The 26,667-nt window shown below is 44.8% G+C and overlaps 1 protein-coding gene across 1 annotated transcript in view; it reads right to left on the bottom strand.

The window, feature by feature from the left end:
* Positions 1–26,667, bottom strand: part of LOC144771933 (lysozyme g-like) — a 178,822-nt gene that overhangs the window by 130,564 nt on the left and 21,591 nt on the right. Inside the window, exon 2 of the mRNA XM_078656165.1 lies at positions 13,246–13,310. Within this exon, the coding sequence (XP_078512291.1) occupies positions 13,246–13,306 (61 nt within the window). The 5' untranslated portion in view covers positions 13,307–13,310. The remainder of the gene's footprint in view (positions 1–13,245; positions 13,311–26,667) is intronic.

Here is a 26,667-nt window from a genome sequence, read left to right as displayed (position 1 = left end):
CGTTAAGATTCAAGGGGACTTAATACCCCAACGTAAAATGAGCCACAGGGCACATTTGCCCCATTTTCACATCAGGCCCCGTCCCCTCCATGCACCACTGTGGAAACGGGCCCAATGCCGCGTTGTAAGTTGGGGATTAAGTCCCCTTGAATCCTGAGGGTTCTTGGGTCCAACTAGCCCACCAGGTACCTCCAGTAAGCGCCCATGAGCTGCGTTGCAGAGAGGTGCAAAAAGGGGCGTGGCCTCGGAACGCATCTCTGCAACGCAACCCTGTGCTGCTTCCTGGAGGTACCTGGTGGGCTAGTTGACCTCCTGGGACCCTCAGGATTGGAGGGGACCTAATACCCCAACTTACAATGTGCTAGGGGGCACATTTGCACAGTGGCGCGGGGAGGGGGCTGGCCTGATATAAGAAGTTAGCAATCCTGCTGTGTGCGACTGACTGGTGGTAATAAAAGGGATAGTTGGCCCTCAAGGTTGGCGTTGGGGGCTAACTACTCCTCCTGTTACCTCCAGTAAATACCACACAATGGGATTGCTAAGAGGTGTTTTGGAGGCCACGCTCACCTTTCTCCACCACTCTGGAAACGCGACTGGTGGTATGTTATAGTTAGAAATTTGCATTTAAAAAACCTTTGAAATTCACTGAAAAAACCATAGGTTTCAGGGATGTTATAGTTAGAAATTGATTTAATTAAAAGGAGACTAGCTCATGTATTACGAAATTTAAAGGACTCTAGTATGTTTTGTCATGGGGTAGGAACACCTGGTGAGTGTGTTCATGAAGCGCTCACCCACCAACCTAGTTGGTGGCATGCTTCATCATCGGGCCCACCCAGTGACACCTAGCGTGTCCCGGGTGTGCTTCAACGCCTGATTACAGCGGAGCAGGTATGCTGCTGAGTGTGCAGTGAAGAGTGTTATGAAAGTGATGTTAAAACGGCTTGGCGGGAGTCCCAGTACCCAAGGGTAAATTAAACTTTAATACCTGGGCCTCCGTCAGCGGTTAAAAATAAGGCTGTTGGATGTTAGAGGCGAGTTACGACCTCCCACATCCGGTGGTGGGTCAACATGTTTCAGCCAGTGCCTTATGTATATGCTGGCTTTCTTCAGGACCTATATTAAAAAAATGAGTGCAATTAAACTAGTGGGTGTGTAATTCAGACTATGTGTATACACGCCCTAAAGTGTTTATCTATGTGTGAGAGGGGGATTCCCTTCTCAAAACACCTGTACATGTAACATATATGGACAGAGACAAAACATACAGGGAAAAAGAGAGTCACTAGGATGTATGGCATTAGACACATCTGGTTGCCGGCACTATAGCGGATGGGGTGTAGGCTATAGGCGGCTATGGTGTAATGGTACTCGTGGTACCATTAAGTGAGATTCGCACTTTTAGTTCGGGAGTGGAGTGGCTAAAACACGGATATCATATACACTGTGCATATGTGTGAACCGGCGCACGAGGTAATTCTTACGCTAGTTTTAGCAGTTTTTGACCTCAAGGTTGAGAGGTGGCAGGGGGTTGACCCTATGGGAAAGAAAAGGTTTGGCCACTCAGATTAAGGAGACCTGTAGGGAAGGAAGATAGCGCTTACCAGTGGTAGTGGTGGTTGTTCTCATACTCACAGCTTTTCTGGGCAGAGCCTGCTCAGGTCCAGGCACCCGCAATGCACTTCTCATTATGTCACATATTACATCATTCATGACATGGTCAGTGACATCACTGATGACATCTCAGGGGTCCACAAGGACCCCCCCCAATTTTTTTTTTTTGCCCAAAAATTGCGGGGTGCGCGTACGGTACGCGTACGGTACGCGTACCTCACGATTTTTGAAAAAAAATGAATTAATTTTTGGGGACTTGGGGGTTCTTGTGGGACCCCCTGGGCAGGCCTAGGGGGGTCAGGGTGCTTCTACCCTGCCCCCTTTTTTAGTTCTAAACATTTTTTTTGGGCCTTGGGGGTCCTTGTGGTACCGTGCCTTGGACGTTTCCGAGCACGAGCTGCATGCTCATTGGCTTTCAACACTCCAAACCAGGAAGTGTTGGCAGCCATCTTGTGCTCGGTAGACCAAGGCACAAGAGAGCAGAAAAACAAACGTGTAGAACGCAAAAAGGGGGCAGGGGAGAAACACCCTGACCCCTTAGGCCTGCTCAGGTGGTCCCACACTGACCCCCAAGGCCCCAATTTTTTTTTTTTTAAACCGGTCTGCTTTTTTTTCAAATTACCCCCGGGGGGACCAAATCCCGGGGGCATAGTGAAAAAGAAGGGTGGGGGGCCCCAACCCCCACCACACTGCCCCGGGGACTGCCACCCCCCCGGGGCAAAGCAACGCTGCCCCCTGGCGCATACTGGAGGTTCCAAGGGGAATTAGTCCCCCCTCTGCAAATGCGCCTGGGGTTGCGTTGCAGAGAGGTGTAAAAAGGGGTGTGGCCTCATTACACCTCTCTGCAATGCAGTCCCTTGGCGCATACTGGAGATTCCTGGTGGGCTAGTTTGCCCCCAGGGACCCCAGTATGCAAGGGGATTTAATTCCCCCTCTGCAAACGCGCCCGGGGGCTGCGTTGCAGAGAGGTGTAAAAAGGGGCATGGCCTCATTACACCTCTCTGCAACGTAGCCTCCTGGCGTATACTGGAGGTTTCCCGTTGGGCTAGTTGGCCCCCAGGGACCCCCAGTATGTAAGGGGACTTAAAAAAATGTAACAATTAATACATTTAATAAGTATCATTTACAAAACCTTTGAAATTCACTGAAAAAACCATAGGTTTCACACACGTTATAGTTAGGAATTAGCAATTAAAAAACCTTGCAAATTCACTGAAAAAACCGTAGGTTTCACATACATTATAGTTTGGAATTAGCATTTAAAAAACCTTGCAAATTCATTGAAAAACCCATAGGCTTCACACATGTTATAGTTAGCTGGACATTTCACTCATACAAAACCTTTGAAATTCCCCCGTTATAGCTTGAGAGGCAAGATGGCCGTCGACAGGCCGTAAGGGACAGTCATACTCTACCTCCTCTCCTGGGATTTGTGTTTGCTGATCCGTCTTTTTGGCGCCATAGACTAAACTGTGTAACAAAATAGCTAAAATGGAATGGCATCACTAACCTCGGAATATATTTTGATAATACATGGTGATGCGACTTCTTCAGCTGAAGAAATTAAGTCTGGCGCATAGAATCAGTACCTGGAGTGCTGACATCCAAATTAAAGGGACTGTTATCTGCTCTAGCTATCACTGGTGTGAATTAGCGCGAATTATGGCTCGGAAATACCAGAGGGCAGTGAAGGAGCTGAAAGACTTGCTGGAGGGAGAGAAGGATAATGAATGGGACAGTGCAGCACTTAGCGACCCCGGCGCCCCAGCAGATAACCTGAGAGCGAAGTCTAAGGCTCGGAAGGACGTCAGGAGAACGGCTGGCGGTGAGAAGGACGAGAAAATAACCGACAATACAACCAAGAAAGAAAAGGAAAAAGAACGGAAGATGAAAGCACTTTTGAGTAAAAAAAGCGCTAAGGATCGTTTGCTCTATCCGGAGCTAGGAACAGCAGCGGTAGGTGGGGGAGAGCTGGTCTTCCGTCAACCTACCTTGTTGGAGGCTTTCTCTGTAGGGTCAGCACCTCCGAAGGCAGTGCAGGAGCATCCACATCGCCTACCGCCTCCCCTTGCTCACGTTGAGGACGCGGAAACAAAGACAAGCGGCGGTTCACGCATTTGGGGTGAGGCATGCAAGGCGAGCAGCGAGCAATCGTCAGAGATGAAGACGCAAGCCACGGGTTCAGCTCCAGAATTGCAGAACACGGATTTCGGTGGGAGAGGTGAGAGCTGCGGGGGTCTGCTACAGCAAGTGCAGCAGGTTGAAGGTCTGACTCCACAAGCAGAACGGACCATCTCGGAAGTGCAGGTATAGGTGCAGGAGCAGGTGATGGCATGGGGGGACAGCGAGGGTGCGATGGGACTTGATACTACCACACAGGTGACGAAGAAGGGAGAGACTGGGGAGCGGGACCTCTCACCCAATGAACCTGAATCCCTGGGGGGGTACTTTGAGTACTTTGAGTGAACCGAGAACAACAGCATTACCTGCGCTGGAATCTGGTACCAAATTAGTTGGAGCACTCGCGAGAAACACGGGCTTTGGGTTGATAATGCAAGACTTGGAGGGGGATCTGCTCTGAGAGAGCTGTCTGGCCTAAAGGAAAACAGGGTAAATAGTGGAGGAGGGCAGTGTAGTGAAGCTTACACCGCTCTAGGCTCAACAGTGCCGGGCTCACCTAGTGATGAGTGTTTCTTTTCTGTGAATGATGAGGATGTCGAAGATGGCTCCGGTACAGATACAGGTACAGGCTCAGGGTTGAGTGGAAGCACAGATTCGGACTCAGACCCGGCCTTGGTATCACCAGAACACCAAACAGGGAATTCTGAGTTAGAGACATCAGAAGTTGAGCGGGTAACAGTGCACAGAGCTCTCGCACGTCAGAAGTCAAACAGTGCTAAAAGGAGGGCACACACGAGAGCACAAACTTCGCTGAGCCCAGCGCAACTGGAAGGGGCAAAGGAGGGTCAGGACATCCGGACATTTGTGGTGGAGCTGCTCAGAGGAGCATTTCCCGAGTTAACCAAGTGGGATTGGGAAAGCGAGGTCCAGCGAGTACATCGGTTCCCTCTGGTGCTGAAAAGGGGGACCACAGCTGGTAAACCAAGGGCGATTTTGTTATATGTAGGCAACTTCTTGTTAAGAGAAGAATTGATGAGTAAGGCAAAGACAGAAGCTAAACGAACCTACAAGGATGTAACTTCCTTTACCCGCCCTGATTTTTGTCACACCACCGTTGAGAGACGGTGGCGGATGAGACAATTAATAACCCCATTTCATAATGCCGGGTGTGAAGCTTATTTGATGTTCCCATCCCGCCTTAAAGTAGGAGTTAACAGGCAGTTTAGGGTTTTTTATTCTGAAATCTTGGCTCAGGAGTACCTTACTTCCCTGAAGGAGAGTAGAGGGCAGAATAGTCTGATGGTGGCTTGAAACAAGCTAACCGAAAGTCACAACGTTAGTGCGAGTTGACTTAGCGAATAAATTCTAGCACAACCCGGGGACATAAGGTGATAAAATGATGTAACAACAGGATCAGCACACGTGAAATAAGCATCATGTAGGGCGAATAAAGAGGAGAGGGGGGGAGACACCCTGGGGCCGAGCTGTCACGTATAGGTCAGGATTGACCTATTTGCCAGTAAGGGAGGGTGGGGGGAGTGCAAGGGTGGGGTGTCTGGGGAGGGGGAGGGAGGGGAGAGGGGGTACAGGGCACAACATAGTAAAAAATACACGGGTGGACTAAAATGGGTGTGGGAAGAAGTTGGTACACTTTGCACAATGGTATTCAGGAAAACAGTAATTGTAGAGAAACTAGTCCACGCGTTGATGGGGATGAAATTCTTTCTTGGCTTCACGGGTTCAAGAGCGGTAATTTATTTAGATGCATTAAATGGCTGTTAAATTGGTGACTTGGAATGTTAGCGGCCTGAATGATCGTTAAAAAAGGCAAAGGATTGCAGTATCACTAAGACAGATGAATGTGGACTTTATATTGTTACAAGAAACTCATGTTATGGCTTCACAGGGGTACCTTCTGGACCAACTAGGTTTTCAGGTTTTAGCATATTCAAAACAAGGTTCTAAGAACAGAGGTGTTGCTATATTAGCAAGAAGTAGGAATGTGATAACCAGAAGGAAACTCGAGGACCAATGGGGCAGGTGGGCACTAGTCTGGAGGGAGAGTGGACTACACTAGGGGTAATTTATGGCTCAACGGAGGATGATCCGGAGGTCTTTGAGTTTATAGACTTGGAGCTGGCGGCTTGGGCTCCCCATGTTGTTTTGGGGGGGGGGACTTCAATATCAATTGAGCGGATGGGTTAGGGGTAGGATCTTTTGGGAGGTATCAAGGGAGGAAAAAAAGAGTACATCGAGCAATAGGGGAAATGGTAAGAAACAATATGCTCTCTGATGTATGGGGGATAACAAGATCTGGTGATAAAGGGTTTACGTATTACTCTGCCCCTCATCAGATATGCGTAAGACTGGATTACTTCCTCATTTCTAACTCATTGATTTCTTGTGTTAAGATGGAGAGACTTCCCCGAATATTTAGCGATCATAATCCCTTGATACTAAGTATGGATGCATCAATAAGAAGTAGGAAGGAGAGAGTTTGGACATTTGTAAGAGGGCTCCTGCAGGATCAAAAGTATGTACAGCACATGTCGCAATGGATTAAAGATTTGTTTGAAATTAATAGGGGTAGTGCGGCTGCGGGAGTAGTCTGGGACGCCTTTAAGGCGGGAGTGCACGGTGAGACCTTAAGCTTCAACACTTTTAAACGCTAACAGGAGCAGATTAGGAATAAAGAGTTGGTTAGGGCAGTAAAGGATGTGGAGGAGGAGCTTAATCATTGTGTGTTAACAGGGGTCCCGCTAGATGATGTTCTTATTAAGATAGCAAAGGCAAAAATGGAGGCGGAAGAGAACATCGCAAATAAGGCAGCTAAGATTTTTATGACCAGAATGGAGAGATGTCATGAGTATAGTGAAGCGGTTGGGCGAACGTTAGCCATACGTACAAGGCAAAAGGCTGCTTCAGGGGAGGTAAGGGAAGTTAGGGATACAGCAGGTAGACTACATACAGACGATGATGAAATACGGGAAGTGTTTAGAAAGTTCTATGCCACACTGTACGATGACCAGCAAGGCAGAGATTCTAAGGAAATAGGTGAATATTTGGAGGATGGGACGGTTGACGGACATAGAAGCGGAAGAACTGGAAGAAATGGTAGATTTAGAAAAGATTAAGGTCGCCATATCAAATCTTCCTTCTGGAAAAGCGTCATGGCCAGACCAAATCCCAATTGAGTTCTACAAGGTATTCTGGGATGTACTCTGTGAGGATATGGTTATAAAGATGCAGAAGGCACAGATAGGGGATTCTATACCAGGGTCATGGGGAGGTGCCGATATTGTTATAATTTTAAAGAAGGGGAAAATAGCTACTGAACCTGGGTCATATAGGCCAATTACACTAATTAACAAAAATATTTTCTAAATCATTAGCAACAAGATTCGCTCAAATAATAGGCACCCTTGTGAGCACCAACCAACATGGTTTTATTCCAGGTAGGGGTACAACTCACCATACACGTAAGGTTATTACGCTATTTGATGCCGCAGAGGTCGCAGGAGACCCGATGGCAGTAATGCTATTAGATGCAGAGAAAGCCTTCGATCGGGTCTCCTGGGATTATCTGTGGCATATTTTAAAAAGATCAGGTTTTAGAAATGGATTCATTAAGGCAATCCAAGCATTATATACGGATTCGAGGGCTGCAATTCGGATTATTGCAGGATCGACCCGCCCACTTCAAATAAGGAGAGGCACTAGACAGGGCTGCCCATGTTCCCCACTGCTATTTGCGATGTATATGGACCCGCTGATTCGAAGACTGGAAAGGTGTGAGAGGATTTCCCCGCTGCATACACGTATGGGGCAATGTAAGGTGCTTGCATACGCTGATGACGTGGCAGTAATAACACCGAACCCCACAGAGGCTATAATTCAGGTGGAGATCGAGGCCTTGAGATTCGGCCAGGTCTCAGGATATGCTTTGAATACCACCAAGATGCAGATAATTAAAAACCAATTTACGGACTGTCTTGATCATCGTGTGGTGCAGGCTGGAGTATATCTAGGGGTAACTATCACTTCTGACTTGGGCACTTTAGTGGAGAAAAATATAACACCAATATTGGCTAAAGTGAGGAAGGAACTGGATAGGTTAGAGAATTTGCATCTCTCAATAGTGGGACGTACCAACATTGTAAAGATGATGGTTTTGCCCAAGTTTTTATATATCTTTAGAGCAATTCCATTGCTGTTTGAATCTAAATGGTTTAAGGGATGTGGGCACATGATTAACAGGTTTATTTGGGCCAAGGGAAAGATGAGGAGAGCTCTTAGGTATATGGCATTGCCTTGAGATAGGGGAGGCTGGTTGTTACCAGATCTAAAGCTCTACTATTGGGCTGCGGCACTACAATATATGGCAGGCCTTTTAGGGGGAGCAGAAACAGAGGGGCAAGATGAGTTCGGGTGGTTAGCAATTTATGGTTTAGTTTTAGGGGCAGAAGCGGAGAATTTGTTTTTGAGGCATACTGATTTTAGTTATCTCAAAAGGACACGGTTTAAGACGATCTTGGCTGCGCATAGTGTATGGAAAGCGCTTGCAAAGAGCTTTGGACTTGGGAAGTATAATGCTTACACTAGGTTGAGTGCTAACCCTACATTCCCTTTAGATATTTTTTCAGGGTCGGTTTTTGGAGAATGGAGGAGGAAGGGGATAAGGATGATTAGCGATCTTATGGGTACACAAGGAGTGCTTCACTTCTCGGAGCTACAGATGAAGTATGGTTTAGAGTCAAGCCATTTCTTCAAATTTCTGCAAGTGAGAAGCTATTTGGAAGTAAAGGGGGGGGATCGGCAGGATTCGACAATTCCCCATTATGGATATTATACAAGCAGGCTTGGACTGTACAATCAGAAGGTTTTATTCCGAGCTGATAAAAATGAAGCTGGATGATATGGATAGGATGGCTGAGAAATGGGCGACCAAGCTGGAAATAGAGGAAGAGTGCTTTCACTTATCATTAGATCTGGGGCCGAATATTTTGTGTTCTGCACCTCTCCAGGTACAACATTATAAAACCACCTATACTATACCCCTGCGAGAATTGCACAATGGGGAGGGACTTCGGGAATTAACTGCCCTAGATGTGGAAGCGCAGAGGCTGATTTAGCACATATTTTTGCGACATGTACACACCTGCAAACAGCACAAAAAGATATTGAGATATTCCTTAGTAGAGTGTTAGGTGGGGAGATTATCTTGACTCCTTCGATGATATTGCTTGGCATAAACAACAATGATAGGCAGATGAAGGGGGGATACTTTATATTTGTTGCAATGGCAGTTCTCAGGCTATGTATAGCTTCTGCTTGGTTAGACACTACACCTCCGACATACCATCAATGGTTAGCTAGATTGTTGTCGATTTATAATTTAGAAACTGCAATTTATGCTAGGAAGGGAAAAAAAGGGAGAAAGCTGGGAAACAAATTTGGGATCCGATCAGGAAATGGAAAGAAGAAGGTAGTTTGTAGAGCGGGATTAAGCAGGTTATGTACGCTATGTTTTCCCCTTTTTTTTTGCAGCTCGTTTGGGAAAGTCATACCTGATGCTCTTTTTTTTCTTTTTTTTTCTTTCATTGTCTCTTTGCTACTATGTTTGTCATATAAAAGAATAATGCAGAATGTGACTATTGTAACCAACTTGGGCGAAAATATGTGTGTTTGTATAATGTTTTGTCGTGTCCTGTATATGTACCATAAAAAATGGGAAAAATTCATAATAAAAATATTTTTTTTTAAAAGAAGAAATTCCCCCGTTATAGTTAGTTCAGCGAACTATAACTCGCGCGCCCGCAATGCACGGCTGAGGACGTCACATATTACATCACTCATGACATGGTCAGTGACATCACTCATGACATCACTGATGACATCTCAAATGACATCACTGATGACATCACTGATGACATCATCCTTCTGAAATAGTGGCAGACCTCCTGTCAGTGTAATATAACCTTTGATACACATATTCAAAAATAGAAACTAACATTTTCAAAAAAATGGAGATACCAATACCAGTTACAACAACCTATTAGGTAAATCCAACATCTACATACACATCCACTCATTCAATAACAGTTCTATATAGTCACTCATACATGTACTCACTCATCATATATATTGATACACCTATACATCCTGTTACACACCGACAGTCATCCATAGAGTTACTCACACACATACTCACACATGCAAATAAACTATCAAACATCCATTTATTTGCATATACAACTATACACACACTACCACACTTCCTTCTACGGAAACTTACACATACTTACTCTCTTAAACAATCACTTATAGAAACACATACTTATTTAAACAGGAACTCTTCCAATCTCTCACTCTCACATATACTCACTTATATACATCAATACTAACATATACTAGATTAAAACATATGTAGTTACTCATAAAGATACTATTGAGACAGTCATTCACTCAGAAACACACCCATACACACACTCATCCACCCATACAGTCCTGCACACATGCTGTCTTCAAAACACATACAAACAGTGAGTCAGTCATTCATGCATCTATGCGCTAAGTAATACCCCCCACCAAACCATACAGGCACTCATACTGATACTAAAAAAAAGGTTTTTTAAAAGCTAATTCCTAACTATATAACGCCTGAAACCTATGGTTTTTTCAGTGAATTTCAAAGGTTTTTTAAATGCTAATTCCTAACTATATAAGGCCTGAAACCTATGGTTTTTTCAGTGAATTCACAATGTTTTTTAAATGCTAATTCCTAACTATATAAGGCCTGAAACCTATGGTTTTTTCAGTGAATTTCAAAGGTTTTTTAAATGCTAATTCCTAACTATATAAGGCCTGAAACCTATGGTTTTGTCAGTGAATTTCAAAGGTTTTTTAATTGCTAATTCTATTAGCGGATAACGTTTAAATATATTAATATCCTAGTGGGACCACCTGAGCAGCCCTAGGGGGTCAGGGTGTTTCTACCCTGCCTCCTTTTTGTGTTCTACACATTTGTTTTTCTGCTTTCTTGTGCCTCAGTCTACTAAGACCCAAGATGGATGCCAACACTTCCTGGTTAGAAGTGTTGACAGCCAATGAGCATGCAGCTTTCTCGGGAAGGCATGTTGATTGGCTGTCACTGTCTGTCAACACTAGCACAAGATGGATGCCAACACCTCCTGGTTAGAAGTGTTGACAGCCAATGACCATGCAGCTTTCTCGGGAAGGCATGCTGATTGGCTGCCACTGTCTGTCAACACTCCAAACCAGGAAGTGTTGGCAGCCATCTTGTGCCTTGTTAGAACCAAGGCACAAGAAAGCAGTGAAACAAAGGTGTGAAACTCGCAAAGGGGCCAGAGTAGAAGCACCCTGACCCCCTAGGCCTGCCCAGGGGGTCCCACAAGGACCGTGACCAGGGACTGGGAAAGTCCGAAATGCGTAGGGTGAGAGAAAACCTACAGAAATAAAAAGCACTAAAACCATCTTGAAAGTGGTGCGCGGCGTCTTCTTCATTGAGGATTTTTGCTTTTGGTAAATACAGCGAGGCTGTCCCAGCAATTTTTCGGTCTGGGATTAGCCAAGACCTTTTGATTTGACTAAAACTATATGTATAATTTACTTATAGGGGCTTTCAGCCATCCCTCTTCATTCGTTTTTCTGTTACTGTGGCGTTTACAATTTTCTTCCACCTAATACAGCATATAGCATGGGGTAATAGATCGGCCCACTTTCACCCTTACACAAGGAGAACATCCGCACACAAAATAGTTCCCTTCAGTATCAGAAACTACTACGGCAAGTTGTGCTTTTTGAGACAAAACAACTTTGCTTTAGCCAATGGGTTTTTGGTTGTATTGGCGAAGGTCCAGCAGCTTCCCCAACAATAAAGTTTTACAAAAAAACAAAACAAACCCAAACAGGCATTGAAAAAAGCAAATAGGTTGGCAGTCAAGGTAGACCTAATGGGTGGAATGATTGATAGTATGACAATGCGAGAAGAAAACAGTTTTGAACAACAGTGGGAATTTGTAGGTGCCCATTTGCAATTCGTCTCATTGTCATAGTATAATAGCTTTATGCCAGTTGATCAGAGTAGTATTTGGACGCCAAAATATTATTCTGGATGCACAAACACACTCACACTTGATTTTTTAAGTATTGTGATTGACCCGTTCCTGAGAATAGACATGTTGCATTCCTGATGGAAGTGGATGGTATACACCAATCTGTTTTGATGTTATGTATAGAATCGTGACAGATAGCTGCAAGAATGTTTTGAGCAACCAGGTTTTGTGCTGGTTGCACATGAGTTAGTTTACTGAATGAAAGTGTCAGACCCTTTGAGATAGGTGGCTGAGTGGGGGAGAGAAAAGCATTTTAATGTCTACCTCTGCAAGTGGAAGAAGAAGGTACACTCTTACAATTTATGTTATTGATACATTTTCCTGTAACCCTGTACATTTTTGATAACCAAATTTGCACCCACATTTGTGTGTACACACACACACACACACACACACACAAACACACCCACCCACACACACACACACACACACACACACACACACACACACACACACACATATATATATATATCAAAGAGAAGAGTGTTGATTGTATTGTAGAGTGCTTCATGTGAAGGAGCTTGCCTCCACCTGAAACGTGATAACTACCCAGGGTTCCCTTCTTCTCTATTGCACAAGTTATGAAATACTCAAAACCTGAACAGGCATTGTTTGGATTTATACTGGGTACTTCTTTGTGTCTGGACAAAGCTATTCTTATCTGACGAATTCTAATAAGAACAAAACACCTGTATGAGAAGCTTCTTTTAATAAGTCAAGGTCCATTCTGCAGGACATATAGAAAAAGCCTCTTGTGATTGATTTTATGCAGGAAGCAGTCCCTTCCAGCACATAAATAATCATCCCGCAAAGCAGACACTTTGCACCATGGCGCAAAGGTGCCTGTGTTGGCGCAAGGCAGCCCATTGTGTGCCAGCGCAGGAGAAAAGGACAGTATTGCGCCGTATCTGATAGATATGGTGCATTCCTGCCCTTTTCCTTTGCCGTAGGGCAGTGCAGCAGGAAGGCCTGCGACACTGCCCTATGGCAAAAACTCCTAAATGATGCCCCCTGTTAACATCCTATGTGTAGAACTCTTTAATTTGACATATGTTTATCCCAGAGAGCATATGAGTCCTATAATGTATTTCCAGTCTCAGTGCCTTTTTGGAATCTCTCAAAATATATATTGACGAATAATCATCTATAATAGAGTTTGAAGAATGTTCTCACAGGTAATTATTTATATACCGACTGGAAATTCTTTGCTGGTACGAAGTCTATTTTGCTTTTTGCCAACATTTTAGATGAAACTATGGATTATTTTGGTAATTAGAAAGCTGTATTTTCTTGTAGCCTAGAATGCACGTTGCTGACCTCAACATGAATTTCTTGTAGCATTTAACAGGAACTATGGCAAGGAAGCAATACTTACCTACGAAGGCAGTTAAGCACAGACCCATGAGTACAACCAACATTGTTTCAGGCATTTTCATTTTCCTAAAAAGAGTTAGCAAACATGAAACATTAATACTTCGGATTGCAAAAAGCAACACAAATGAAACACACAATAAGACGAAGCATGCATATATTTTCGTTAGTGAACCTGCATATATTTTCGTTAGTGGACACAAGTTGTTGCTCACATTCAGTCTAGAGGGACAACAGAACACAAAATCTATCATTTAAATTTGAAGACTCTTTACGGTATCAAAAATCCAACACTTCCTTAAAACAGATGCAGATGGGTGTGGTTAGTTTTTGGAATATAGTGATGGGCAATTGTTTTGCTCCTTTTCTGACCCTGATGTTGATTCTAAATGTAACCATCTGTCATATGGGGGGGGGGGTAGGGGTGAGTCTCGTGCTCCACCCACTCTGTTCTGTTCTGTGTTTTTCGTCCCTTCAATGTTATATTTTATAAAACAGATAAATAAAGTTTTTTTTTTAATCCACCACTTTCAAACAGAGGCGTGGGATTAAAAAAGCAAGAGGTTGTGAGTATATATTTTTTATGTTATTTATTACATAATGTAGACGAAAATATCATTATTAGTCTGATGCATTTAGTTTTTTTTGTTGTGTTTCGTAAACTGGTTTTTGCTTCCAGTTTCAAACTTTCTATAGAGGCAGGCGCACACAAGTGTTAATGAAAATGTTCAGGTAGATGTTATCTTCTTCAGGGAGGCAGACGCTTGCTAGTGTGTGGTATTTCACGATTTATTCATGTTGTAGATACAACTTCAGGGCCGACGTTAGTGCTGGTGGCGCCCTGTGCGACAATAGTTGTTGGCACCCCCCCCCCCCAATGTCCACCTCCACCACAGATTCTCTCACTAGCACCCTTTAACAGGCACCAAGTCTCCATAACCACACTCTCTCAGATACATTGAATTTGTTATATAGCGCCACTCATACCAGTGTAGGGTGTCAGAGCACTTTGCATCACACACACATTACACAGAGACAATCAATCATATGTGTTTTAAATTAGAGTATAGGAAATGTTTACATAAGCCAAAGGACTAAAAGTGTAGAAGTCACATGTCAGCCATACTGGTAGGCAGTATAGTTTAAGAGTACTTGGTGTGGAGAAGCACAAACTCGAAAAAGAAACAGTATAGTTGGGAGTTTTCTAATAAGAATTGATTTCTAGTCTAATTAACCCTTTAAGCAACATTAATCAAATTTCTAATGCATGCTTTGTAGTGTGTATGCAGATGATGAAAGTTAATAGCTCACTGTTGAATTTTAGGACGTTAAGTTATAAATTGCAAGTTACAAAAGGGTGTCTCTTTTAAAAGCAGTAACCTGCTAGTCTGTTTACATTATATACACTCTGTAATCAACTTGGTACACGTTCTTTGCAGCAGGCATATTAACCCTATGCACCAACTTCACACAGGTCAAAACCTCTACTATACAAAACACTGATCTCTCTCCAGGAAGATAATTAATCACACAAGTTATCTTGACATTTTTGTGAGGCCTGGTAATTGCCGGAGGAAACAAACACTGCAGCAGGTGCTTCAAAAACGTAATAAACTTGCAAACATGGCGCCCCCAGGAAGCCAGCACCCGGTGCGGTCACACCGCCCTAAAGCCAGCCCAGTTCAACTCAAGTGTAGGTTGAAAATGACCATGTTGCAGCTGTTCATGGTTCAATGTGAAATGAGCTGTTGGTCTAAGCTCAATTCACAGTAAGCAGATGTGTACCCTTTTATTCCTTTCATACCAGCACAATTTGTATTTATTCCGAGCCTTCGGATAAGTCGAGGACTGAAACAGATTGGGGAAAAAACAACACTCACGTGGTGGTCAGGCTCTGTGTCCGGTAATGAGAAAACAAAGGGCCTCATTTATGAGGTTTTGACATAGGGCAGCACCGCAAGGAATCTGTGCTGCCCTACGTCAAAACAAAAGGGCAGGAATGCGCTGTATCTGTGAGATACGGTGCATTCATATCCTTTTTAGGTCTCGCACCTAGCGTTGCAGTGCGCAGCATTGCTCGCGCAGCACGAGACCTCTTGTAAGGGGGTTTTGAAAGCTGACCACATGCTTGTGCGTGTGATCAGGCTTTCGTCGGCAGCCATTGGGTTTCACGTTTTTTTTTTAAAGGCACGCGATTGGGCAAAGGCGGGCGCAGCACAGATGACAGGCTCCCTCACCCCCGGTCCTCTGTGTTGCGCGCGCACTGGTTGTTTAAGTCGATAACTCATTTTATTTCTGTGCAATGCCATGGACTTAGGCCGGGCACGCAGCTTTCCTCCCACAGGTTTTAGGAGACTCGCAACAATGTCAAATAATAAATATTACGAGCAGGACAAAGCTTTGTAGTGGAGCTCGAGTATGTTTCCACCGTTGTAAAACTCAGTTTTCAAAAGTGCCTTTTAATTTATTCTAGTGCACGTTAAGCTCTGCCTGGAACTTAGATATATATTTGTTCCCTTCTCTCTTGGCTCTTTTGATGTTCTCTCTCTCGCGCTTACCTCCTCTCATTGCTTCACTTTACTTATGTTCCATTTTCCCCTTGTCTGCTTGTTTTGTAATAACCGTCGATCCCGTTTCACGGCTGCAATACACGTTAAACCGCAAGGCGCCGTGCTTTATATTCTAATTTTTTTCAGCTGTTTGACGCCATTGAGTAGGAGTTCCCGCAGTTCTTCATCTTCATGATGATTGATGGTACATACGATGGAACACTTCTTATATTGTTAGCGAGCAACACGGGCTAATTGTTAGTAATGGAGCACTTTTGTGTTCACACTTTTGTATCCGCTACACTAGTACTTTCTTTTTTGTGCACTCTTTTCACGCACGCTGCATTGTTAATAATGGTGCACTTTTGTGTCCGCACTTTTGTGTCCGCTTCACTAGTGCTTTCCCTTTCACGCGCACTACTTTATTAATCATAGGGCACTTTCATGAGTTGCTTATAAAGTGTCCCACAGGCCCGTTGCTGGGCCTCTCCGCCTCGTACGAATTTCAGTGTGCTCTGGGGCCTGTACTTCTATGTCCTCGTTGCTTCCCCCTCCCCCCGCTTGTTGCAGTCAGCTGTTCACCCAGCGGCTAAAAAGGAATCACATTCCATTTCTCCCCCTGTCTATCTGCGTGCGCCCACTTAGTGTCCACACCTCTTTGCACACCACATTCCCTCCATTTATAGGCTTGGGGGAGGCATCTCCTTTGTTCATGTGGGTGCTCTATCAGTGCTTGGCACCCCTACAACTGCGGCTTGTTGCGTTTATGAGGAGCACCACCGCCCCTCCATGTGCACATTCAGTGTCCAGCATTCGCTAGGCCAACGGTCCTGTGTCCAGCTCGGCACACACTGCCTGGCACCCTCACTGCCCAGCTCTTTGTGTCTTGGCCTGGCACATAACGGTTCTCTGCCATGGCCTTCTGTGCATACCCACTCAGTACGTGGTACCTCTCCAGGCTCCCCTTGCTGGTGCTTGCTGCTCGTACACGCCGCGCCTGGCACTTCTCTCAATCCCCTTCGGTGCTTCTCGCATGCACAGTGCCTGGCACCCCGATTGCCCATTCCCTGTGTCTCGCTAGGCCAAACGTTCTTGTGTCCCTCTGCTTATACACACCGTGCCTTTGCACTCTACTGTCCCTCTTCGCGCATGCCTACTGTGCCTAGCACCTCTCGCTTTCCATCCTTCTTTATACACTGCTCTAGCACCCGCCTCCCAAACCACCTCCCAGTGTACCTCAGCAAACAGATTCTGAGCCTGGCACCGCTCTCGGTCCCCTCCGGTAAACCTCCTTATGCACACACTGTGCGTGACACCTCTCGTGCTCTTTTGGCATCCCTCTGAATGCACACAGGGTCTGCCACCTCTCTCGTGCCTCTCCCAGTAACCCATTGCGTGCACAGTGCCTGGCACTGTATTATCACCTCTCCTTTTGCACACTCGCAGTGCCTTGCACATCTCCCGCCCTCAGCCCCTCTACATGCATCGCTGTAGCATCTCCCCCCTCTCTCTCCAGGCACACACTGTCACTGGCACCTCTCATTTCCCTCTGATACGCCTCTTCATCCATAGTACTGTGTTGCCCCTCTGCTTATGCACGTGATGCCTACCACCTCTCCGCCCCTCTGAGTGTGTAAAGCTGTAGACCTCTCTGCAAGCACACGATGCCTGACACCCTTATTGCCCCCCTGTAGCTATGCATGCAGGTTGTGCCTGGCACCTCTCGGGCCCCTCCCCATGCCAAGGGTGCCCCCTCCCCAATGGGCGCAAGGTGCGAGGCCTGTTTACAACAAATGCAAACAGTCCCTTCTCACAGCTTTCCCCCTATCATGGGCCGCCTGCCTCCTGTAGCACGTCTCAACCCACCGCCCCTCCCCCCAACCCACCCCATGGGGACAATACCACTGACTTCTATGAGACAGTACCTCATAAAAGTAGCATCCACAAACATTACACGCATATGTGGCAATAAAGAGTAGTTTCTCAGTTGCTGAATGTTAAATTTGTAGATAAACATATTTATCTCTGGGCCGATGTGTGTTTGTAGGGAAGCCGGTGGGTTGGTTCTTTGGAGTGTTAACCCCTTGTATGCTCATGACGAGCTGAGCTCGTCATGGCATACAGTCGGACTGTACTCATGACGAGCTCAACTCGTCATGAGACCCACCCACGGGGGAAGCACTGGCGCTCCCCCCGTGGGGGTGTGATCCTAAACAGGGAAGGCCTCCCCCGCCCCCCTCCGCCTCATCAATGACGTCAGCGCGCCTCATTGGAGTTTCCCTTTGTTTACCGATGCGCAGGGAGACAAAAGGTGAGTTTCGGGGCTGGGGAGGGGGGATTTCAATGAAAGAGGCATTGGGGGAAAGGAAAGAGTTTTCCTTTCCCTCGATGCCTCTTTTGTGCATTCCTGCTGCACGATCGTGCGATAGTGCAGTAGGAATGCCCACTAGACGCCAGGGATTTTTTTTTGATTGTGCCACTGTTTGTTTGTTGGGGGAGCGGCCCCTTGGGCAAGGGTCGCACCCCATTTTGGGGCATTTGCAATCGCGTTGTCTGCCCCCCTGAGGGGGGGCAGCATTTGAATATTTTAAAAGAAAATTGGCACAGTGGGCCATTGTTCTGGGGAGTGGGCAAGGGTCACTCCTATGGGCGCCATTTTAGGGAACCCACAATATGAAATGTAGTCTTGGGGAGCGACCCCTTAGGCAAGGGTCGCTCCCCTTTTGGGAGCAATATAAATTGTAATTTTAGAAATTGGGCCAATGTGCTGGGGAGTGGCCCCTTGGGCAAGGGTCACTCCCATGGGGGCCATTTTAGGGAGCCCACAATGTGTATTACAGTCTTGGGGAGTGACCCCTTAGATAAGGGTCAATCCCATTTTGGGGACCTATAATTTTTCCCTGGGGGGGCTGATTTAAATTGTAATAAATGTATTCGGCCCACTGGGCCAATTAAATACATGTAGTGGGGAGTGCCCCCTTGGGCAAGGATCACTCCCATTTTTGGGGCATATATTTGGCTGTGTCTGCCCCCTGGAGGGGGGGGGGAGTTTTTATTTTAATAAAAAGATTTGGCCCACTGGGCTAATCAAATAAATGTACTGGGGAGTGGCCCCTTGGGCAAGGGTCACTTCCCTTAGGGGGCCATTTTAGTATGCCCATGATTGTAGGTTTTTGGTTGGTGGAGCAACCCCTTAGGCAATGGTCGCTCCCCTTTTGGGGCCTATACGTTTGCTTTGTTTGCCCCCCTTGGAGTGGCAGATTTAAATTTATAAAAATGTATTCGGGTCACTGGGCCAACAGCATAAATGTAGTGGGGAGTGGCCCCTTGGGCAAGGGTCACTCTCCTTTTGGGAGCATACATTTTGACTTTGTCTGTCCCCTTGGGGGGCAGATTTAATTTTTCATCCATCAGCATGCTTTAGCTCACTCCACCACCCCAGTTCAGACATGGACATATGCAAATGAGTGTGACCCTGTGCCTTATGGGAACAGTCCTGCAAAGCCATGTCTTCCCTGGCCCGGAAACAACCATCCTGGGACCGGTTTCTGGCTAATCAGCAGTCATCAGCCAGGCTAGCTTGAGTCCAGTGGCAAAGGGACCCACTTCTGGGCATACCCTGCCAACTTAGGGCGATCAAAGCGCACCAGGTCATACTGATTTGCATATGGCCATGTCTGAACTGGGGTGGTGGACTGAGCTAAAGAATGATGATGGATTAAACTCAGATCAGTTGACGGGGGTGAGAGTTAGATTTGCTGAAGAGCTCCGTCCATCATCCCTTTTGGTATCACCCTGAGGGGCAGTTCGGCAGATTTTTTTTGTAGGGCCAGTAGGCCACCACGTGTTTTTTTAATGTTGGGGAGCCACCTCTTAGACATGGGTTGCTCCCCTTTATGGGAGGATGATTGTGACCATTTCTACCCTCTTTGGGTGGCAGAGTAGCAGTATGTTTTTAGGCCCACCTGCCCTCTAGGGGGGCAGAAGCCACTAGACACCAGAGTTTTTTTATTTTTTGTTTTGGGGGGGTGGCCTCAAGGGCAAGGGTTGCTTCCCTTTTATGGGGGTGAATATTTAATTTATACTCTTAGGCCCACCTACCCCTTAGCTTGGATGGTGGTTTGGTGCATTATTTGCATATGTGATTGTAATGTTTTTTTCTCCTTTTTAATCTAGGGTAGAACTTTTGATTCCTGTTTGTGGTTTCAACAGTGGTTGTTCTGCAGTTTTGAGTACTTGCAGTTTTTTTTATAAGAAAAACATTTTTGTTGTATTTACTCCAAATGAGTAATATTGTAATGTAGGGATTACATTTTTTGTAAGTAGTCTCATAGTGGCAGCATATTTAGTTAGTGTTTTGAGCAAGAAAATCTTTGTGATGTGTTTTGCATCGTCTTATGTGTAATTTTCTTTTCTCTTTCTTTTTAGTAGGATATTATTGATCCATACTGTGTCTGTGCAGAGTGGTGGTGAGTTTAGCTGCTTCTGGCAAGTGAGTGGTATCGTTTTGGAGTGCATAGGTATTTTTGATAAAGGTGAATTTTGTTTATTACTTATTTCAAAAAGTGTTTGTTGTTGTTGACTTGTTTGACAAGTTTCCTTTATTAGTAATCATTATGGCTAGCCTTAGAATGACTGCTCAGCAGGTGGTTGGTATGCTTCTTGAATCTTCCTCTGAGCCTAATTATGAGACTGGCAGTGCGTCTGAGGGAGAAGAAGGAGGGGAAGATTCTGGCAGTGAGTTTTCTATCCACATGGTATCATCGGATGATGAACGTTCTCTCAGTGCAGTTGAAGTGCCTGTTTTAGAGGAGGATACTGATGTGCTGATGGGGCAAGAGGTATCTGGATTGCAGCCTGAGGCTGCTAGGCTTCCTACTGGAAGTGCTGGACTCTGGGTTGATCCAAACATGGTGCAGCCGGTGTTGCCTGCCTTTAGCGGTGTTGCAGGGTGTAGAGTGGATTGTGACTTTTTTTTGCCTATACAGTATTTTCAGTTATTTATGGATGATGCATTTTTGAGTGAAATTGTTGAGCAGACTAATTTGTATGCTGAACAGTTTTTGAGGGACAAAAGTGAAAAACTTAGGCCTCACTCTAGAGCTACCCGGTGGACGCCCACAAATCTGGAAGAGCTGAAGAAGTTTTTGGGTTTGACTTTATTGATGGGTTTGCTAAGGAAGCCAAACCTGGCTTCATATTGGTCTTCCAGCCCATTGATGGCAACAGCCATATTTCCTGCAGTTATGACTCGTGATCGGTATTTACTTTTGCTACACATGCTGCATGTTGTTGATAATTCTTTGGCGTTGCCACATAGTCACCCTGACTGTGACCGTCTTTTTAATATTCGGCCTGTTCTTGATCAGTTTGTAGATCGATTTTCAGAGATCTACATTTCAGGGAAAGAAATATCTATTGATGAGTCTTTGGTTTTGTTCAAGGGTGTTTGAATTGTAGGCAGTACATCCCTAGCAAGAGGGCACGCTATGGAATTAAGCTGTATATGTTGTCTAAGAGTAGGACAGGATATGTTTTTAATTTTAGTGTGTACACTGGTAGAGATTCCCCTATTGAGCCCCCTGGTTGTACGTCCACTTTTGGAGTTTCAGAGAAAATTGTATGGGATCTTGCTAGAAGACTGTTCAACAGAGGCCACCATTGGTACCTTGATATTTTCTACACTGCTGTGCAATTGTTTAAGGAATTGTTTAAAGTGGACACTTTTGCATGTGGCACAATCCATCCTGACCGCAAAGGTTATCCGAAAGAGCTTGTTTGCAAAAAACGTCAGAGGAGTCAGTGCAGTTCCTTGCGTAGTGATGAACTACTTGAACTACTAGCTGTGAAATTGTGGACAGGAGGGATGTGTACATGCTGACTATCATCCATGATGAGAGTACTTCACGTGTGCCTGTTTGGGGTCCGTTTGCTGAAGTGCACAAACCTGTGTGCATTCTAGACTACAATAAGCACATGGGTGGTGTTGACAGAGTAGATCAGAGGTAGGAACCTTACACTGCTATTCTGAAGGCTTATGTTTGGGATAAGAAGTTGGCCATCGATTTTTTCAACTTAGCAACTTTCAATGCTTTATTGTGGCAATTTTGATGTCGCCTTACTATGTTTGGGGCCCTTGCCTGTCGCGGGAACTTGCGCCTACCACACAAGTGAGGCACCATTTTTATCGGGAGACCTGGGGGAACCCTGGGTGGTAGGACATTTGTGTGAGCCCGGTGATGCCACACTCTCCCACACAAAAATGTGGGAAAAAACAGATTTTTTTCAGCTAAATTTGAGGTTTGAAAGGGATTCTGGGTAAGGAAACGTTGGAGAATCCACACAAGCCATACCTCCTTGGAAGCCCCTGGGTGTCTACTTTCCAGAAATGTGTGGGTTTGGTAGGTTTCCCTAGGTGCCAGCAGAGCTAGGGTTCGCAAACTACAGCTAGGCACTTTGCCAAAAAAGGGTCATTTTTCACTGTGAAATTGAGGTATGACCACGTTGTGTTTTGCACCGTTTCCTGTCGCGGGTACTAGGCCGACCCACACAAGTGAGGCACCATTTTTCTCAGAAGACTTTGGGAAACGCGGGGTGGGTGGAAATTTCTGGATCCACGCAGATTTCAGAACTTTCCACCACAGATATTTGGGGAAAATGTGTTTTCTTGGACAATTTTTTAGGTTTGCAAGGGATCCGGGTAACAGAACCTAGTGGGAGGAAGTCAAGTCACCCCATCCTGGATTTCCCTGGGTGTATAGTTTTCAGAAATGTATAGGTTTGCTAGTTTTCCCTAGATACCGGCAGAGGTAGGGTTAAAAAACTATAGCTAGGCACTTTGCAAAAAAAGGGTAATTTTTCATTGCGAAATTGAGGTGCGACCATGTTGTGTTTTAAGCCGTTTCCTGTCGCAGGCACTAGGCTGAACCACACAAGTGAGGTACCATTTTTTTTCTAAGACTTTGGGGAACGCGGGGTGGGTGGACATTTTTGGATCCACGCAGATTCCAGAACTTTCCACCACAGAAATGTGGGGAAAATGTTTTTTTTTTACAATTTTATAGGCTTGCAAGGGATTCTGGGTAACAGAACCTGGTGGGAGGCAGTCAAGTCACCACATCCTGGATTCCCCAGGGTGTCTAGTTTAAAAAACAGTATAGGTTTGCTAGGTTACTGTAGGTGCCGGCAGAGCTAGGGTTAAAAAACTACAGCTAGGCTCTTTGCCAAAAAAGGGGCAATTTTCACTGCGAAATTGAGGTGTGACCCCGTTGCGTTTTACGCCATTTCCTGTCGGAGGCACTAGGCCGACCCACACAAGTGAGGTACCATTTTTCTCGTAGCCCTTTTGGTAATGCGAGGTGGGTAGAAATTTCTGGATCCACGCAGATTCCAGAACTTTCCACCACAGAAATGTGGGGAAATTTTGCTTTTTTTTACAATGTTTTAGGTTTGCAATGGATTCTGAGTAACAGAACCTGGTGGGAGGAAGTCAAGTCACCCCATCCTGGATTCCCCTGTGTGTCTAGTTTTCAAAAATGTATAGGTTTGCTAGGTTTCCCTAAGTGCCGGCAGAGGTAGGATTAAAAAACTACATCTAGGCATTTTTTTAAAAACCGGTAATTTTTCATTACAAAATTGAGGTATGACCACGTTGCATTTTGTGCCGCTTCCTGTCGCAGGCACTAGGCCGACCCACACAAGTGAGGTACCATTTTTCTCGGAAGACTTTGGGGAATGCAGGGTAGGTAGAAATTTGTGGATCCATGCAGATTCCAGTACTTTCCACCACAGAAATATAGGGAAAATGTGGTTCTTTGGACAATTGTTTAGGTTTGCAAGGCATTCTGGGTAACAGAAGCTGGTGGGAGGCAGTCAAGTCACCCCATCCTGGATTCCCATGGGTGTCTAGTTTTCAAAAAGGTATAGGTTTGCTAGCTTTCCCTAGGTGCCTGCAGAGCTAGGGTTAAAAAATGACAGCTACACACTTCACAAAAAAAGGGTAAATTTTCATTGTGAAACTGTGGTGTGTTCATGTTGGGGTTTGAGCCCTTTCCGGTCGTGGACACTATGCCAAGTGAGGTATCATTTTTATCGGGAGACTTAGGGTGATTTAGATTTGCAAAGCAACTGTTATTACCTATTGATTTTTGATGCATTTCTTCCAAATGAAAGACATTGTGTAAAAAAGAAGTCATTTTGAAAAAGGACCAATAATTCTCATGGCAGTATGAGTATTCCCAATTTAGAAAATGTGCAAATATGTACTGTTTCTAAACTCTATAATTTGTACCCATGTCAGAAATACATAGGTGTCTTTCATACCGATTTTTCCATGTATACATTTTCACACAATAATTGGTACTCAGTTTTTGACTCTGGGTTCGTCTGGTTCTTGGTGAACCTATGAGTCCTATATATCCCCACAACCAGGAAGGTCCAGCAGATGTAACGATATATTGCTTTCAAAGAGCTGTCATAATTCCAAGAAGTTACAGGTGAAATTGTTGAAACAAAAGGCTGTTTTTTGTCAACTAATTTTCAATTTTTCCAATGTTTAACTGTTAGTTTCTATAAAGAAACCTTGATGGATCTACACAAATGACCCCATTCTAAATTCAGAATTGTTTCTACTTTTCTGAAATCTATAGATTTCCAGGATCCATTATTGCATTAATACTCATTTGTACCATTAACTGGAAGGAGGTTGAAGCACTAAAAATAGCAAAAATAGGCTATGTCCCAAAGAAATGCCAAAACTGTGTAAAACATGTTGGTTTTCTGACAAAAGACTGTCATTCCCTAAAAGCTAGGAAAATGTTGATTTCAGCCCCACAAACCCTTTTTCGAAAACATTTGCAGGGAAAAACCCAGACGCTTTCATTTGTAGTCCGTTTTTCCCATTTTTCCGAAAAAAACAAAATGTTGCTGTATTTCAGCTAATTTCTGGGACCCCTCCAAGGGAATCCACAAACCCTGGGTAACTTTAGAATCCCCATCATGCTGGAAGAAAAGGACGCAAAATTGGTGTGGATACCTTATGTGGTCAAAACGTTACAGGGCCCTGAGCGTGCATTACCCCAAATAGCCAAAAAAAGGCTTAGCACAGGAGGGGAAAAGGCCTAGCAGCGAAGGGTTTAAATTATTGGGCAGTTTGAGACCGGTCCAATTAAAACAAGCATTTGCAATGCAATAGGTCTTGTATTTGCGAGAGTTTAAGCTATTAGCATTGCAAATGACAATGACTTTTATTTGTTTTACAAACCAAAATATAAATAAAAGACATTGTCATTTACAATGCCAAAAGCTCAAACTTACGTAAATGTGAGACCTATTGTATTACAAATTCTTGTTCCCTGTACAGGTGCACAATGAGCTGCCATGCACCAATGCAGGCATCTTTGCACCATGGACATCTTCCTGCGCAAAATCAATCAATTCCGGCGAATTACTCTTTCCACGTATGCTGCAGAATGGGGTAGCGTTAGATTCTGACGCATTCACAGGTTTACAATTTCTCGTATATCTGGGAATGCTTCAGATTCCATGGATGTTGCGAGGGAATACCCACAGCAACATCCATAGAACACCCCTTTCATACAGTGTTCTGCGTGAAAGGGGCACATATTTACAAGGCCATGAAAAGCCACGTAAAGTGGCTTTACATGGCCTTGTAAATATGCCGGGACATATTGTGCTACTGGAACGTCAAAAAAATGACGTTCCGGGGGCACAAAAGTGCTGATAAATGAGGCCCAAAGTATTTGAACCAGACTTTGAGTGCATGACTTTTGTAGAATCACATTAGAAATGATACCATTTAAACACTAATTAGACCAGGTCCAATCCTGTCACCACTGGCAGCAGTGTTCATAACTACAGTAGCAGCCATGATGTCTTCGCATAATGGTGGCGCATTCGCTGAAATTGGCAAGGCAATGCATGAAATGCTGGATGATGTCCTTGTTTTGCCTGATATGACTACCTGGTGAAAAAAAGGAGTGTGGGATCCATGGGATTTCACTCCCTCAAAGCCATGTAAAGATGGTGCTGTGGGGTGGAACCCGCACAATCCTCAAGGACAGTGGGCCATATTCATTTTGAGAATTTCCTTCACTTGATGTGCAAGCACCCTCCCCCAACAAAAGTGGAATCCTGGGATTTCTCTCACCCGTATAGATGATTTCCTCTTGCCTTTTGTGTGTTGTGCAATCACACCTGGCAATGTTATGATATTAGCCAAAAGGACCTAAAAAGGGCCCACATTCTGGCTCCTAGCCCAGCACATCTGACAGCGCCAGAGTGCCCGATATTCCAGGCCAGCAGTGTTAACCTTCCTCTTCCACAACTCTTCGAATGGCATGCAAATGCCAATATGCCAGGGTACCCTAAAGTTGCAGAGATGTACTCTAGAGTAGGAAGTAGCTGGATCATGAAGGTGTCAATTTGGAAATATTTTTGCCCCATCATAGCCAGAGACATTTCAAGGCATGGGCAAAGTGGACAAGTGCCCAGGGTCCCCATCTTCCAGGGGCCCCCCTGGGGAAATTGAAATTTCTCTGTATTTCACTTTTGTCTCACTACCCAGTATTATCTAATGATTTTTGGAGTCCTGGCCAAGAACTATCGAAACAGTTTTTTGTGATGATGTGAAAATGTACCATAATTTGGTATTGTTTGGCATCATGCAGTGTTGTATTAGCAGTAAATTAATAATTATATTTAAAATTTGTTCTCGACAGGGGCCCCACAACAAGTCTTGCCTGATGCCCCCAAAATCCTTAAGTTGACACTTATCATAGCACATATAGCCTTGTAGAATATTTCATGGTGATGTGCTCCAAAACTGTCAATCTTCCTGATACTCCTTTGGAGAACTC

The sequence above is a fragment of the Lissotriton helveticus genome, chromosome 8, assembly GCF_964261635.1.
Source record: "Lissotriton helveticus chromosome 8, aLisHel1.1, whole genome shotgun sequence".
In the NCBI taxonomy this organism is placed as follows: domain Eukaryota; kingdom Metazoa; phylum Chordata; class Amphibia; order Caudata; family Salamandridae; genus Lissotriton; species Lissotriton helveticus.
This window is presented reverse-complemented; position numbering and strand designations above follow the sequence as displayed.